The sequence below is a fragment of the Leptosomus discolor genome, chromosome 17 (genome assembly GCF_034619465.1).
Source record: "Leptosomus discolor isolate bLepDis1 chromosome 17, bLepDis1.hap2, whole genome shotgun sequence".
NCBI classification, from domain to species: Eukaryota; Metazoa; Chordata; class Aves; order Leptosomiformes; family Leptosomidae; genus Leptosomus; species Leptosomus discolor.
Genome location: NC_141407.1, coordinates 4,387,330 through 4,403,069, shown reverse-complemented (window position 1 = coordinate 4,403,069; position 15,740 = coordinate 4,387,330). Strand labels below are relative to the sequence as shown.

Sequence of the window (15,740 nt, the reverse complement as noted above, 5' to 3'; positions counted from 1 at the left end):
GCAGGGCCCTTTGCCCTGGGGAAGAAGCGTGCTGGTCCTGCCCTTGAGAGCAGCTTCTCCTGGCCTGGAGTGGGTAGGAGGGAGATGTGGTGCAAAAAAGCATCCAGCCCTGATTTGCTTTTTAAATCCACCAAAGCAAAGGCAAAAAGAGGAGTGGGGTACCTGGTCCTTCGGGGAGGCAGCAACACGGCCAGCCCAGAGGGTGGAAGCCTCACTACGGTTTGGTTGCCAGCAACTAAAATGGCTTTTCCTTGAGTCTGGCACAGAAATCCGTGTGGCATGGCCATGGGTCTGGCTGGCCTCCGCTGATTTCCATACCCATCTTGGGCAGCCTGTGGTGGTGCTGCCGGGATGGAGGTGTGCTCCAGGCTGTGATCATCGTGTTGTACAGTGTCTGCCCAGGTAAAATGGTGTGGAGGAAACCCAGCAACCTCTCTGGTGAGAGAGTTTTGAGTCTGGCCTAGCCATGAACCAAGGTTCCATGCCAAGGTGAGTGAGCTTGGAGAGCAGGATGTGGTGGGGTTACTGCTGGGCAGAGCTTGCCAAAGGCAGAGTCCATCCATGGCAGCAAGGAAGAGTTGGGGGCTCAAGCCCCCCTTCCCAGCAGTGTGCCTGCCCTGGGGGGGCTGCCCTCGGGCCACTACTGCTCAGAGGAGCATCAGGCCTCCCTGAAAAACTGTTGAGTTTCATTCATGTAACCAGAAAAGTAAATTCTGGTGTTTGTGGTAGTTAGTGTTAAATGGGCAGTGGCTGGTGTGCCTCGGGAAACAAGCCAAGCCCTTTGAGAAGAAGAAAATGGGGTAGCACAGACCAAGCCCCAAGGTTCTCCCCCAGTCCTCCGCTCCCAGGCAGGGTATCTGGGGAGAGGCTGAAGCAGAGCTGAGCGAGAGGTTGGGATGCTCCAGCTTGGAAAGCCAATGGCTACACACGTCCCACCAGGCAGGAGCTCTCTTGGCGGGGTGCGGGAAAGAATCAGGAGGACCGATTCCTCAGGTGCAGGAGGAAATGGCGAAGCTCTCAGTCCTCCATTCCCCACTGGAGCAGGCAGCGCAGACAGGCTGGGAGAGCTGCGCTGCCTCCCCGAGCTGGAGTCTCTCGCTCTGCCTTTGTACTCGCCTGACAATACAGGAATAAAAATAACCAGGCTGCATTTGCAGAGAGATAAAAGCGAAGTTTGCCTTTTGTGTCTCTCCGGGCAGTGGGACAGCAGCACCAATGGAGCTGTGTGGACATGACACATGGGAATTTCTGACATATCTTTTCCCACTCTGACCTTGACAGACACAATAAAAAGGGGCTTTGCTGCACGCACACAGCCACTCAGTCCTATCACCAAGGTTAGTAATAAAGAGCATGTCTGTGTGTGCGCTTGTCCTCTGCTACTAACCCGCTTCACCTCTGCAGGGTGGATGTTCCCGGAGGACAGGGGCTGACTCTGGTGGTACAGGGGAGGGTGGGACAGACCTGGATCGAGAACATTTTTGCTAAGGTCTGCGTGCTTTGGCAAGTTGCTGGCTACCAGCAGCGGCTATGTTCGTGATCGCTGCAGCGTTTCAGAGCTCTGCTGCATGATACTGCATTAGATGGATATTAGAAAGCACTGTCATAAAAGCGTTTTTCCAAGCAGCTGTCGCGGCGGTCTTCTAGAAGGGGTCTTCCCAGGGATAATACCTCCAGTTTTGCTTTTATCTTCCTGCAATATTACTCTGCAAAATAGACCCCTGTCTTCACAGAGGTTTTGTGCAGGGTACCAGGGTTCCAACAGGTCTGTAGAGCTTGAATAGGTTTTAGCTGAGTTTATCAAGGAAAGGGGTGTCGTTGATGATCTCTGGTGACGCTTAAAATGCGAATGTGGAGTTTGATACCAAAGCGATGCTGGTTCACCCAGCTGGGACTTGCAGTGTGGGGCTGATAGCAGCAGAAAGGAGTGTTCAGTAATTGTCTTGTTATTATAGTTATTATTAGCTAGTATTGTTGTCGCTGTCTTCTCTCACTCTCTAAAATTGAAAGCACATTTGGCGACCGTGTTGCTCTTGGTTAACAGCCCAGCGGCAGGAACTTTCCCCATGCACTGACTCCTTGTCCCTTCCCTCCTTTCAGCATTCAGGTGTCTTTCAATCTTCCTTCACTGCTGCTAAGTCTTCCTCCAGCCAGGCAAGATGTCTATGCTGGACATGAGCGTGTTTGGGGAGGCTGCTGAATACCTCCGGAAAAGCTACACGGAGCAGCTAAAGCTTCAGACAATCCCGTTTGATGGTAAGACCCCGAGGCAGTTCTCCCATGTGTGTGCCCCAAGCCAGCCCCTTGGCCATAGCTCTCTTTGGAGATCATCCCTGTCCCTTTCCCAGTGCTGCTCCTTGTGGTCTTGCAGGTGCTGCAGAATTACCCCCACCACCCTGGGGGACAGGAAGATCTCAGAAGTAGGAAAAGCAGTTTTTTGACTTTCCCCTTGTTTGCTGAGGTGTGGGTGGAGGTGGCCCTTTGTCTTCCCTGACCCCGAGTGACAGGAGGGCTGAGGGAGATTGGCTGAGGAACTGGTGTCAGAGCCTTTTCCAGCCCCGTTTCATTTTGGAGGTGTCCACTCTGTCCCAGCCACCCTGCTGTACCACAGTTCGCTGTGCTCAGGCTCCAGGGCCCAATTTGCTCTTCTCAGTTTGGCAAATGAGAAGAGTTTTCCTTCCTCTCGCCATCCTTTGTTCACGACAGTCCAAGTGCAAGCACACGTGAAGCAGGGGACTTCTGTCAGGTTAAAAGTTGACCCTGTCAAAGTAAACATCTGCCAAACATGAAGAAAGCAAAGAAATCCTAGCTCCTATGACCAAGAATGTAGGAAGGAATAATCGCTGTCCATGTACGGACTGTATTCATGTGGCTTTCAGCTGACAATTTCAAATGGTTTTCTACATTGCAACCTGTTTTGTGTCTCCCTTTCCTTTCCTTTCCTTTCCTTTCCTTTCCTTTCCTTTCCTTTCCTTTCCTTTCCTTTCCTTTCCTTTCCTTTCCTTTCCTTTCCTTTCCTTTCCTTTCCTTTCCTTTCCTTTCCTTTCCTTTCCTTTCCTTTCCTTTCCTTTCCTTTCCTTTCCTTTCCTTTCCTTTCCTTTCCTTTCCCTTCCTTTCCCTTCCCTTCCCTTCCCTTCCCTTCCCTTCCCTTCCCTTCCCTTCCCTTCCCTTCCCTTCCCTTCCCTTCCCTTCCCTTCCCTTCCCTTCCTTTCCTTTCCTTTCCTTTCCTTTCCTTTCCTTTCCTTTCCTTTCCTTTCCTTTCCTTTCCTTTCCTTTCCTTTCCTTTCCTTTCCTTTCCTTTCCTTTCCTTTCCTCCAGGAAAGAAGCGGTCTTGGATCCCAGATGAGAAAGAAGCTTACATTGAAGTGGAAATCAAAGAATTATCTGGCGGCAAAGCCACCGTGGAAACCAAAAATAAGGATGTAAGCAAAATACCTTTCATTTCCCAAGGGAGAGCAAGTGTGTGCGGAGGGGGGGATACGTGTGACAAGATCACATCTGAAACTAGTCAAGCTCTTGCTGATAACCCTTCCATGCTCAGCGATCAGTCATGCCCCGAGGGGACACGCACCAGCAGAGTGTCAGGAACGTAGGCCAATTACTTGCCAAGAGTGGCAGCGGTTCAGCATCCCCCCCTCGAGTGTTTGCTTTCAAACACGGTTTACCTTGCGGGACAGACCAGAGAGGGGCAGTCGGGCTGGCCCAGCACCGCTCCCGGCATGGGAGGAAGGGCTGCCTGAAGGCTGCGTGCCCCAGCACAGCCCTTTTGATGCTGAACCGCTGCCTGGCTCATCTTGAAGGCTGAAACAAGAGGTAAGGGGCCAATTGGCCAATTCCTACTCGTTTTAGCTGGGATTTGCAACAGAGTGAGTGGTGCTGTTGGGAGAACAGGAGCTGGGCAAAGGGGTAGGATCAGCTGTGTCTCATGATGAGGCTCCAGCTTTCCAGCAGTAGGAGGGAGGCAAAGCAAGAAGGATCAGCTGGTATTTGTCACAATAATAGCCAGTACAAATAGCTGCAAATGAGCTTAATTAATATTCCTTTCTTGGCTACGGGAGCTACATGGCCCCACAACTTCATTACACTGCAGAGACTCACAGTGGTGTAAAACTGGGAAAAAGAACAATGACCTGACCAGGCAGTAAAAGATAGACTTTATTATTTCTATTACTCAGCACTGAGAAGTGCTCATGCCTGCTAAATTTAAAATAAATATATGTGATCATCTTTGCAAAGTGTCAAGGCTTTGAAAATATTTTTGTTTGAAACTGGGAAAAAAAGTAAAGAAATTTGCTCTCTCCAAAATAAAATTTATTGGGGAAGAGGTAGAAATTTAAAAAGTTTATTCTGATGCTTAAAAGATCTTCAGCTTCTGCAAACAAAGTGGTTTCCAAACCTTTTTTGCCGTTCCATCTTGATACTGTCTTTTTTAACAATTTGCCACGGATTTACAAAATACGAAACTATACCTACTTTCCTTGGATCAGCTTTTCCAGCAGAAACTGTTTCAAGAGGCATAATCCCAACCTTACCCTTCTATCTACCCTCCCGCTTTTAACACCTAACACCTTTTAACACCATCCACTTCCTATTCACCTGTAAAAAAAAACCCAAACAAGCCTCTTTGAAAGTTTTCATTCAATCTTTATTAGCAAGACCATTTGCTAAATCCAGCTTCTTCCATTCAGGCCAGATATGTAAGTACTATTTTCCCAGCGCTTGGCTTTGCGGGATTAAATAAATCTAGTGGTTAGTGATGGCATACAGGCTTCAGCTGTTTGCCCAAATAATGAGCAAAAGGCTGTGCTGCTGCAGGATTTTAGGCTGTGAAGAAGAGCGCAGGATGGGGGTATTGACGATGTTGTGGGATGACGTCTTGATGCCCCTCGGCTTGGACCCCCTCTGTGAGCCTCGGCCACAGTCCGTCCCTCTCGGGAGGGAATAGGTCTGGAGCTTGCTTGTCCCAGCTGGACTTTGTGGCTGGGATGCTGGTGGGGCTCCTGTAGCCCTGTCACCCCAAAACGGAGGGCAACCCTGTTGGGAGGACAGCAAGCATGGAGCCAGGGTTGTCCTCAGGATGGGACTGTTGGTGTGTCCGCCCAACTGGCAGGTTTTGGGGGAGAGGGTGTTCGGTGGGGGCTGGGGTCCATCTGATGTGTCCCCCCTCCTCCGGCAGACACGGGTGGTGAAGGAGGATGAGCTGCAGCCCATGAACCCCCCCAAGTTTGATATGATCGAGGACATGGCCATGCTGACGCACCTCAACGAGGCCTCCGTGCTCTACAACCTGAAGCGCCGCTACTCCCACTGGATGATCTACGTAAGCTGATGGCGCCAGGGACAGAGGGGTCACCCTGTGGGGTGGGGAGGTGAAGGGGTGTTGGGGCACCCCCATCCCTCACCTGCCCCCTTTGCCCCTGCAGACTTACTCGGGGCTCTTCTGTGTCACCATCAACCCCTACAAGTGGCTGCCCGTCTACACCGCGCCCGTGGTGGCAGCCTACAAGGGCAAGCGGCGCTCTGAGGTGCCCCCGCACATCTACTCCATCGCCGACAACGCCTACAACGACATGCTGCGCAGTAAGCCCTCACCTTGGGGACCCCCATCGTGGGGGGTCTGGGCTCCTGGGGCAAGGGGTGAGGTGGGTGGCACTGGCCTAATGCCTGCTCCTTCTCTTCCAGACCGCGAAAACCAGTCCATGCTCATCACGTAAGTGCCCTTCCATGCCCTCACTTGCTTGGCCCTGGTGTGAGCAGTCGAGGCCCCCCCGCGCTGCGCTCCCAGGGGAGCCCTGGGCAGACACCCCGTGCCCCAGGAGGGCCCCCCCAGCCGCGTCCCCCCCGCCCCGGCAGCTGTCGGCCCCCCCCGTCCCTTCCCACCCAGCCTGCCGCCGCGCCAGGTGACAAAGCCCGGCGCGGGCCTGGCGGGAGGGCAGGCTCCCCCGCACCCCGACAGCTGCGGGAGCTGCCGTGGGGCGCCCCGACCGCCGGCGTCCTCCGAGGAGCCAGGGGGAAGGAGAGATGGAGGCCAAGGCCAGAGGGAGATGGCGGCAGGGCTGGAGGGGCGGTGGCGGGGGAGGAGGGTGATGTGGGAGGGTGTAGGCCAGGTTGATTTCAAGTGACATATAGATAAGGGCTATATAAAGGACTCTAAAGGACTCTACACCGCTGCCAGGAGCCACGGACATTTTTAGCCTCGGCCATAGCCTAATTAGGAAAGGCAGGGGCTGCGGAGAGATGCTTGGCGCGTGTCCGGTGGCGGCTCTGCTCCCCGGCTCCCCCCCGGCTCTTTGTGATCTGGGATTACAATGGGAGAGCAGCTAACTATAGGGATGAGCTCAGTGGGGCCCACGGCCGCCCGCTCCCCACGCTGGGCACACCGGCCCCAAGGCTCGCCCAGGCAGGATTCACCCTGGCGCGGTGCCGCCGCCATCTCCAAGAGCCCCCAGCAAAGCGGGGTGTGCTGCAACTACCCGAGCGGGAGCAGGCGAGGCTGGTTCCTGGCTGATCCTGGACAGCTGAAGCCCTGGGGCCAAGGCCGTACAGCCTTGGTGGGCGCCAGCGCCTCCCGCCATATCTGCGGAGGGCAGCTGACCCCCCGCGGCACCTTCGAGGAGGCAGCCAGAGCCCGGGCTTGCAGCCGGAGGACACGGCGAGGATGTTGCTGGGTTTCGCTCCAAAGACAAACCCCAAAGACAAGCACGTACACCCCCAGGCTGGAGGGGATTGACAGTGCTGGCCTCCCCGTCCCTCTGATACTTTGCTTCTCCCTCCCGGCATGATGAGTGGGGCGGCAGATTGGCAGGGTCTCTGTTTGAAGTTTTGCCTGTTCTTTGCCTCGTGTCCTTGATCTGTGTATTTCTGTTACTCTAAGCGGAGAATCTGGTGCTGGTAAGACTGTAAACACCAAGCGGGTCATTCAGTACTTTGCCATTGTCGCAGCCTTGGGCGACACACCCGGCAAGAAATTAGTAAGACCCTCTTTTGAAACAAGTTCTTGCTGTTTTCTTCCTTTCTTTGTTATTTTTTTTTCTTTTTTTTTCCCCTTCCCCCTTTCTTCTTCTTTTTACTTTTTTTTTTTTTTTCCTTTCCCCAACTTTTTGCATTTGGAAGCGTGTTTTGGTCTGACCCACCCAGGGCTTGGCTTTCCCTTGACTTTTGAACAAGCAAGGCTTGAAATTATTCTGCTCAAGGGGAAATGGATTTTTTTTTTAATGCAGCTGCTCAATCTGTGCAGCCCAGAAGAGGTGCTTTAGATGCCCTCTTTATCTTCTCTTCCTCCTTCAACACCCCACAGATCTTCTTCTTAAGGCGCACTTAAAGAATGGAATAAGCCTGCCATTTCCCACTTTGCCTCTTTTAAGCCTTGCTTTTCATCCTTTTCTCCTTTTTTTCTCCTCTTGTTCATTTTGACCCTTTTCTACCTTGTGCTTTTCTTGCTCTTGTTTTGATTCTTGCATTTCTTTGGTGCTGGTTATTTTTGAGCTGCCCTTGCAATTGCTTATTTCCTCTTGATATGTTGAGTCTCCAGCCTGCTTTTCCCTTGTAGAAGCAAACTGGCTGCTTTAGGTATCAGACAAGCAATACTTCAGCATTATTTTCTTTACTCTTCTTTGGGTTTGGATTTAACTGTTCTTACTTTTTGACGCATTCTTTATTTTCTTGAGCTAATCTATTTAACAACTTTTTGGCATCTCTTATAAAGTTTAATCCTCCCATTTTTTTTTTCTTGGATGTTTTTTGGCACTAAATGGTCATGCCCTGCTTTTCTGACCATGCTTCTTGTGGTTCTTGCCTGGCTTTTCTGGATTTCTAAAGACAATTTTCTTTCCTTTCTCTAGGCAGCTCTTGCCACTAAAACTGGGGTAAGTGTTGTAGACTCCTAATCTTTAATGCTGAGGACAGATTCTGCTGCACCACAGAGCTATGGCAGGGTGATGAGGAATGCCTGCAAGACCTCTGCCTTGGATCTGGGAGCAAGAGCTGCCCCAGCACCTGGGCAGCATTTAGTTCTCTGCTTGGCTTTGTACCTCTCACCTTCCTATAGTTTGAAGCTTTGGTGTTTCTTCTCTTAGTGACTTTCTACCTTTCTGACTCCAACCTCTCCTTCAAGGGATCATTACTCTTCAAACGCTTGTTTCTAAGCAGGACAGTGTTTGCCTGGGTGTAGCGTGGGCTTCTCCAACCATAAGGTGAAGCCTCCACTCTCTGAGCCGTTAGTGTCTCCCCCAGCCTCAAAGCCCAGCTGAGGGCGGCGGTGCTGAGGGGCAGGGGAAGCTCCTCGTTGCCTCAGGTAGCGCTGGGTTCTGGCTGCAGACTGGGGCCCTGATGATGCCTGGACATGCCACCATCTGCGAAGACCTGAACTGGCTCAGCCACATTGCAGGTAGCTGATGTCCTCTCTGGGGTGCATTTCTGAGGTGCTCGTTTAGCTCCAGGAGCAACTGAGTGCCTTCAGAAATCCAGCAAAGGTTTAGTCCCTGGCGCTCCCAGCACCCCAAGGGCTCAGCCAGTCCAGCAGCTCGGTTGTATGTCCTTGGCCCTCGGTTTTTCTGTCTGAGCCCTGAGGGACAGACTTTAGCTGAGGCACACTCTTGGTTGGGGAGATGCTCACAGGTCTCAGGTGACTTGAGCAAACTTACTAAAAGTGAGATAACTGGGGGGCTGAATCTGTGGGTCTCGGGGCAGCCCATGGGGCAGCCCCCATTGAATTTCACAGGCCAGGCCATTTTAGATCAGGCTGAATTTAAAGATAAGAGATGAAGGGATATCCAAGTGACAAAATACAATTTGATAGCAAAGCTGTGATTCACAGCTGCTCCCTGACTCTTTTGCCCTTCACACACCTGGAGCTGCAGAGGTGGGGAGCAGTTGTGGGCCCAATATTGAAAAGACAGCGTGGCTCTTAGTGGCAGAGCCCAGGTGTTTCCCACCTAAGGAAAGCCCGGTGGACTGTAATGTGTCAGAGCATGGGCAAAAGCGCTCATGAAAAATCCTGCAGGGTCCTGTGCCTCCAAACTCTGCTATTGTCAAACCCCACTGTCCGTTGTGTGACTTGGCACAAGTCTCTTGCTTCTCTCCTCAAATTCTTGTCCTGCTTTGCCTGCATTAGGTGGGGGCTGTCTCTTTATCTTTGGACTGTGCATGTGAAACACAAATGGAAAAGCAAAGTCAGGGAGAGATTAATCTTGGGGCTTGCTCTGGAGAGCTCCAGTGAGTTCAGCAGATCGCGCCAGCTGGGACCTGTGATGTGTTCCCATCACACTGTGGCCCTGCTGTGCATGTTGTTGGCATAGGGAGCTGTAGATCAAGCCTGTTTTCTGGATCTCTTCTTTTGCAACGTGTTGTGATTTGAACTGTCCAAGGCTTTGGTTTGGTGGAAGAGAAAATGTCTGGCAGAGTCAAAGAGCCTGAAATGTGTCGGACTGTTGTGACAATGCATGCTTGCTCTCGGTTTCCATATTGTAGCAGCCTAAGAAAGGGGCTGAGGACTGCTGTGCGCAGAGAGGATGGTCTCCTGGATATTCAGAGGGACCAGTTTAGGCAAGGAGAAGCCCACGGAAAGCATTGCTGCAAAACCCAGCTCTGCTGACCCCTAAACCAAGCTGCATTGCCTCATGAGACAAGAAGATGCCTCAGGAGCAGCAGGCTCTTAAAGGCAGCTAACGAGCATAGAGGGCAGATGGTGCAAGGACCCCCACTCTGTTTCCCTGTGTTGTTGGTAACAGATCCCCTCCGGCCGGGTGGGAGCTGACTCATCCTTTGGTTTTGTTTTCCAGGGCACCCTCGAAGATCAAATCATTGAGGCTAACCCAGCTATGGAAGCTTTTGGCAATGCCAAAACCATAAGAAATGACAACTCCTCGCGTTTTGTAAGTGTCCTGGCAAGACAGAACTAACGTGTCGCGTTTGTGTGAGCTGGATGCATCGCTCGTGGTACTGTGTTTGTGTACGGTGTGAGCCAAAGGCACGTAGTAGGAAGCTAGTTCTGCTTCCTAGTGGGACTGGACTGCTAATGCCAAGCTTCTTCTGGTTACGTCAGTGCAGTAAATGGTGTGCTGGTCAGGATGAATCACCCTGGTGTCACAGCCTGTGGCTCAGCCAAAGCTGAGAGGGCCAGTGAGTGCTGGAGCTGCGACAGACAAGCACGCCCCTTCCAGGGAGTAGCATTTTTTTTTTTTTTGCTAAGCCCAGCCTGGGTCTGCTGTGGGATGTGGAGCTCGTCAGCCACAGGTCGCTTTGATGCCCGTCGTTGTGCTTTGGAGGGAAAGGGGACACGCCTGGGTGAGATTCCTCAGCACACCACAGAGCAGGAGGCTGCGGGCAGACTCAGTGTCACACTGCCTGGCAGAGGTCTTAGCTTTCAGAACAGGTCTGAGGACAGGGATCTACCTGCTGTGAGTGAGGTTTCTGCCTGCCTAGTGTTTAAAGCCTTAGGTGATGCTGTCTGCACATTCCAAACCAAAGAACTTCACCCACCTACCCCCCACAGGCCCAGTAACTTGCCTGGCATCAGCAGAAGCCTAAGCAGTGGGAAATTACCCATGTCTTGTAGTCACCTGAGGTTTCTAGGAGCTGTTCAGAATTGTACCTGTGTAGCCGAGCCCAGCACTTACCTCCTGCACATGTTTTCAGGGCAAGTTCATCCGGATCCATTTTGGCCCCTCAGGGAAGCTGGCCTCTGCAGACATTGACATCTGTGAGTAAACACGTGCCAGCCACAGCGGGGAGGGATTTCATCTCGCTATTTGTACCAATGCTGGGTCAGCTCCAGGAAAGAACAAGCCCTCCTCTAATTCCTCTGCCTTATTTGATTCTAGATCTTCTGGAAAAATCAAGAGTGATTTTCCAGCAACCCAAAGAGCGAAGCTACCACATCTACTACCAGATCCTCTCTGGGAAGAAACCAGAGCTGCAAGGTAAGGCAGCCAAAGCTGCAGCATAGCCTCTATAGCATGATAGCCTGAAAATAGGCACAAAGGGCTCTGTTGTCAGCTTTGGGGTCCACAGGGAATGATCAAACCCGGCTCACCACGCAGGTACTGCCCCCAAATGCTTTCCTAGCTGCGCAGGATCATGGGATTGGTGGATAATTCAGGGTGGAAGGGATTTCAAGAGGTCATCTGGTCCAGCATCCTTTATCCTCACAGGCTGAGAACCCAGACTAAAGCCCTTTCTGCAGCTGTCTAGTAGCAAAGAAGTGGTCCCTCAGGGTCTGTCTGCAGAGGGGGAGCAGGCTTTGCAAAGCTGCCTTGCATAGAGTCCTTGTCGTGTGGCAGGTACAGCACTGAACTCAGTATCTGCAGGCGGGAAATTTACTCATTTTGGGGTAGAGGGAGGTGTTTTGCAGCCTACTCTGAGCTCCTTCAGCCACACTGGTGAGATGACCTATTTCTGGTGAGTTTGAAAACAGCTGCACAGCTCACTCGCAGCAGTGGCCCTGGTGTAGACGTATCCTAGATGTGTTCCCCAGGACAGTCCCAGCTGACCCGAATTTGCACCGCGGCAGTCCTGCCCTCCAGGTGCCAGATCACATGGGGTGCACAGGAAACCTTTCCACACTGCAGAAAGCTGGCTGGCACAGTCCCCTGGGGTGGTCAGCCTCTTGGCTGCGGGCTCTTGAGCTTGTTGCTGGCTCAAGAACAATACCTTATTAGGCAGGTCTGGAGAGCTGTGCAGAGCAGTAATCTTATCTGGTGGTCACAAGGACATGGATGGCCACTTCTAAATCAGTCTGCAGCCAAGCCATATCCCAAGATAGCAAGCAGGAGGCACATCACAGAAGAGATGGACCCATGTGCAGACCTGCCCAGGCTTGAAAAGGGTGTTCCTCCCACCAGCTGGTGCCCTCTAGTTGAGGCTGGTGAAGCCTTACCTCTTCATCTATGCCCGGGGTTGCCCCTCTGTCCCAGCTTTGTCAGACTGGCTTCACCTTCTGCATGTCTTCCCCCAACAGATATGCTGCTGCTTTCCCTCAACCCCTACGACTACCACTTCTGCTCTCAGGGTGTAACAACTGTGGACAACCTGGATGACGGCGAGGAACTCATGGCGACAGATGTACGTGTACTTCCCTCGCACTGCACAGCCCAAGGCAGGGGCCTGGGGGATGGCACAACCTCCTTCTGGGCAGACGTGGGGATGTGTCCCTCTCTAAATCGGCTGTGAGCTCCCTCTGGTTTATTGGCAGTTGCTCTGCACATGCTATGAGCCTACAAGAAAGAGCAGAGTGACTCTGAGCTCCATCAACGGCCTCCTCCAGACAGAGAAGAGTAATTCCCCGCATTGGGAACGTCCTGTAGCACATGAGCACTTCCTACAGCTCCCATGATGAGACCTCAGTTCAGAAAACCTCCTGCTTGTGAATGCTAGGCTAGTCTTTTTGCTTTCAAATAGATCATGTGGGAGTTGGACTCACATTCAAAATCCTATGGACCAAATCCTTGGCTAGGTGCCCACTGGATAGAGCACCCTGCCCAGAGCCCCAGGATAGGGAAAGCACCTTAGGAGTCATTGGGAGAACCAACCCTTACTTCAGAGTGGTGATTTTGTGCTATCTATCTAAACTGCTTTGTCTCTCCTCAGCACGCCATGGACATCTTGGGCTTCAGCAACGATGAGAAATATGGCTCCTATAAAATAGTGGGCGCTATCATGCACTTCGGCAACATGAAGTTCAAGCAAAAGCAGCGAGAAGAGCAGGCAGAGGCTGACGGCACTGAAAGTGAGTTTGGCTCCACGCTGCCAGATCTGCCCAGCCTGGGCTGGGCATGCAAATCCCTTCAAGTGCAGACTGTGATAACTTCCCTGGCCTGGTCTGTGAAGGTCAGTGACCATGATCCCAAGCAACCACACTGTCTTGGGTCCTGCTGTAGGTGCAAAAAAAGGCCTGTCCTTCAGCAGGCACGTTTAGGACAGCCTTGTCTGCAGGCACTAGGTGGTCTGATCTGCATCAGACTTGCCTCGGCAACACCACAGGCTGCCACACCCTGTCCGTGCTTCACCTTGTTCAGTCCTCTACCCCTCATCAGCTCTTGTCTTGCACCTCATTAGACAGCCTTCCAGAGCAGGTCATCCACAGAATATGAGCCAGGCCGTGATCAGGACTGCAAGGACCTGCTCAAGTCACAGCTTCCTGAAGAGCAGTTAGAGTAGGATACAGTCACTGGCTAATACTTTTCCTTGTTTGTTGCTTAGGAAAATCCAATGCAAACCATAGATCTAAGAGAACAGTCAGGCTGCAGAGCAAACCTGAAAATTCAGAAAAGTCAGAGGTCAAATATTTTCTATTGCTTTTGCACTGCTGTGTTATGCCTGGCTCCCAGGCATAATGGAGCGAGCTTCAAGGAGAAGGTGACTTTCTAGCATGTGGAAGGATGAGAAGGCAGAGCCCTATCACTTAACTGGAAGGTTTAAGCAGTAACTATACATCAGCTGAGGCAGAGATCCAGCAGAAATGACTACCTGGATCAGACCTTGTCATGGTAACATTCATGAAGGAAGAGTTCCACTTGCTTGAGGAATGTCAACACAGGATTCAGCTGCTCCCTGGTAATGAAAGAACATTTTGATCAAGCAGTGATTTCCCCACAGAGGTGATTTTCTAGCTACAGTCTGCTATTAGGAGCCTATGAAAGATAAGCAAGAAAAATCACCTCTCTTCTGGTCAGTTCCAACTCACTGCATGGGAATCAAGCTTCTACTGGAAAATGCATAGAAATCCTCAGCTTAAGAAGACTCAAAAACCTGATAGGCACCTGACAAGGTGCAGCAGGTCTGCTATGGCCATCTTCTCCAAACAGTAACTTCTCAGGCAGGAGGTCCATCATACATTAAAAGCATCATACAATATCTAAGATGGGAAATCACAATAAACACTGGAGGAGACTCTGGAGCAGGTGGCAAAACTAGTGTAGTTAGCACTGATCAGTAGAAGAGCCGGTAATTTTTTTTTTTTATTTTGGTTTTTTTTTTTTTTCCTCCCCGGGGCTTCCTTGCTGGCTCCTCATGCCCTTGTACTTTTTTACAGATGCTGACAAAGCTGCCTACCTGATGGGAATCAGCTCAGCTGACCTCATCAAGGGGTTGCTCCATCCTCGTGTGAAAGTGGGCAATGAATATGTGACCAAAGGTCAGAATGTGGAACAGGTGAGCGTGCCAGGACACAGGCTCAGTACTCATGCTGATGTGTGACTCCTCTGCAGGCAGGCCCCTTGTGTAATGTTCTCTGTACAGGGCAACTGGTGCTTTAGTTCACACTCTTGGGTTTAGGAGACTCCAGAGCAGCATAAGAAAATCTGTCCACAGTTACTGGCTTTTAGCAGCTGGGAAAGTTGGTAGAAGGGCTGGAGATAACTTTGGATATTAACCAAGGCTGGAGGATCAATGCAGTATCTTTGAAATGTGGGTTGGAACACAGCCAGAAGAGGTCCAGTTTCTATGGATCTGCTTCAGAGATGGTCACACTCTCATGAAGAGTTCAGCTCTGGAAAATAGAAAACTCATCTAAATACTCATCTAAAACTCACCTAAACTGGTCTTGTGTGAGACTCAAATGCACCAAAAATGTATCTTGTCAGATTCCAGCCACATCACAGTTAGGAACCCAAACCTGGCCTGGATAGTACAAGCCAGTCCTCGAGTAAAATTCCAGAGGACATTAGGAACTGGTGTCTTATCCAAAGTGAGCTGTAGGCTCCTGCCATGCACAAGGCTTCTGAAAATATCACTTTAGGCTGAGTTTGTATCCTAAGACTTTGGAGGCAAAGACCAGGCCAGCGACACGAGAACACACTTGTGAGCATGTGAAAACTAATCTTGAAGCATATCCTGTAACCATGAACTCCCTGGATCTGTCCTTTGTGTGCCAAGAGGAGTTCTCTTCTTCAGCTTCTAGCTTCTACAAAAGCAGGGAGAAGCATAGGTGCTCATGACCTGCTCTATGATTTGCTTTGGCAGGTTGTCTATGCTGTGGGAGCCCTGGCTAAAGCCACCTATGATCGCATGTTCAAGTGGCTGGTGACTCGGATCAACAAGACCCTAGACACCAAGCTGGCCAGACAGTTCTTCATCGGAGTACTGGACATTGCAGGCTTCGAGATCTTCGATGTGAGTTCTGCAGGCCACCTGCAATTGGTTTGGGGGAATGTTGTAGCTAGACAGCTCAGTTCTCTAGTGTCTGGCAGCTCTATCTCCTCCAAGAAACTGCTGGCCTTGGTGAGAAAAAGAGCTCTTGTCTGAATGAATTTATCTGGAGCAAATAGGCAGCTCACAAGGACTGTTCTAACACTGCTGTAGGCACATCTCCTATGATTCCTGGCTACCTGCTCTGGTAGCAATCCAGCTGAGCCTAGCAGAGATCGCTCTTCACACCCAGACAAAGCAGAAGAGTGAATCCCTTGGTGTCTGGAGCTCCTTCTTCTGACGCAGGTTTGTTTTGTTCTTGCAGTACAACAGCTTTGAGCAGCTGTGCATCAATTTCACCAATGAGAAGCTGCAACAGTTTTTCAACCACCACATGTTTGTCCTGGAGCAAGAAGAATACAAGAAGGAAGGCATCGAATGGGTCTTCATTGACTTTGGCCTGGACCTGCAGGCTTGCATCGACCTGATTGAGAAGGTAAAGCATGAGTCAGGGCACAGGAACGGTACTTCTGGTAGGCGGCTTCTTTGCAAAGACTGGAACAATGAGAGGTGCTCTGCTACCAGAAATGAAATTATTCCCTCCCCAGTCAGTGGCA

At 51.2% G+C, this 15,740-nt stretch overlaps 1 protein-coding gene across 1 annotated transcript in view; it reads left to right on the top strand.

The window, feature by feature from the left end:
- The first annotated feature begins 2,159 nt into the window (after positions 1 to 2,159).
- The window catches only part of MYH7B (myosin heavy chain 7B), a 30,016-nt gene continuing 16,435 nt past the window's right edge, over positions 2,160 to 15,740 (top strand). Inside the window, exons 1-15 of the mRNA XM_086474943.1 lie at positions 2,160 to 2,256; positions 3,319 to 3,422; positions 5,177 to 5,320; positions 5,424 to 5,580; positions 5,683 to 5,710; positions 6,875 to 6,971; positions 7,842 to 7,865; positions 9,780 to 9,872; positions 10,636 to 10,699; positions 10,821 to 10,919; positions 11,957 to 12,060; positions 12,586 to 12,724; positions 14,030 to 14,148; positions 14,959 to 15,108; positions 15,449 to 15,619. Coding sequence (XP_086331069.1) covers positions 2,160 to 2,256; positions 3,319 to 3,422; positions 5,177 to 5,320; positions 5,424 to 5,580; positions 5,683 to 5,710; positions 6,875 to 6,971; positions 7,842 to 7,865; positions 9,780 to 9,872; positions 10,636 to 10,699; positions 10,821 to 10,919; positions 11,957 to 12,060; positions 12,586 to 12,724; positions 14,030 to 14,148; positions 14,959 to 15,108; positions 15,449 to 15,619 — 1,590 coding nt within the window. The remainder of the gene's footprint in view (positions 2,257 to 3,318; positions 3,423 to 5,176; positions 5,321 to 5,423; positions 5,581 to 5,682; positions 5,711 to 6,874; positions 6,972 to 7,841; positions 7,866 to 9,779; positions 9,873 to 10,635; positions 10,700 to 10,820; positions 10,920 to 11,956; positions 12,061 to 12,585; positions 12,725 to 14,029; positions 14,149 to 14,958; positions 15,109 to 15,448; positions 15,620 to 15,740) is intronic.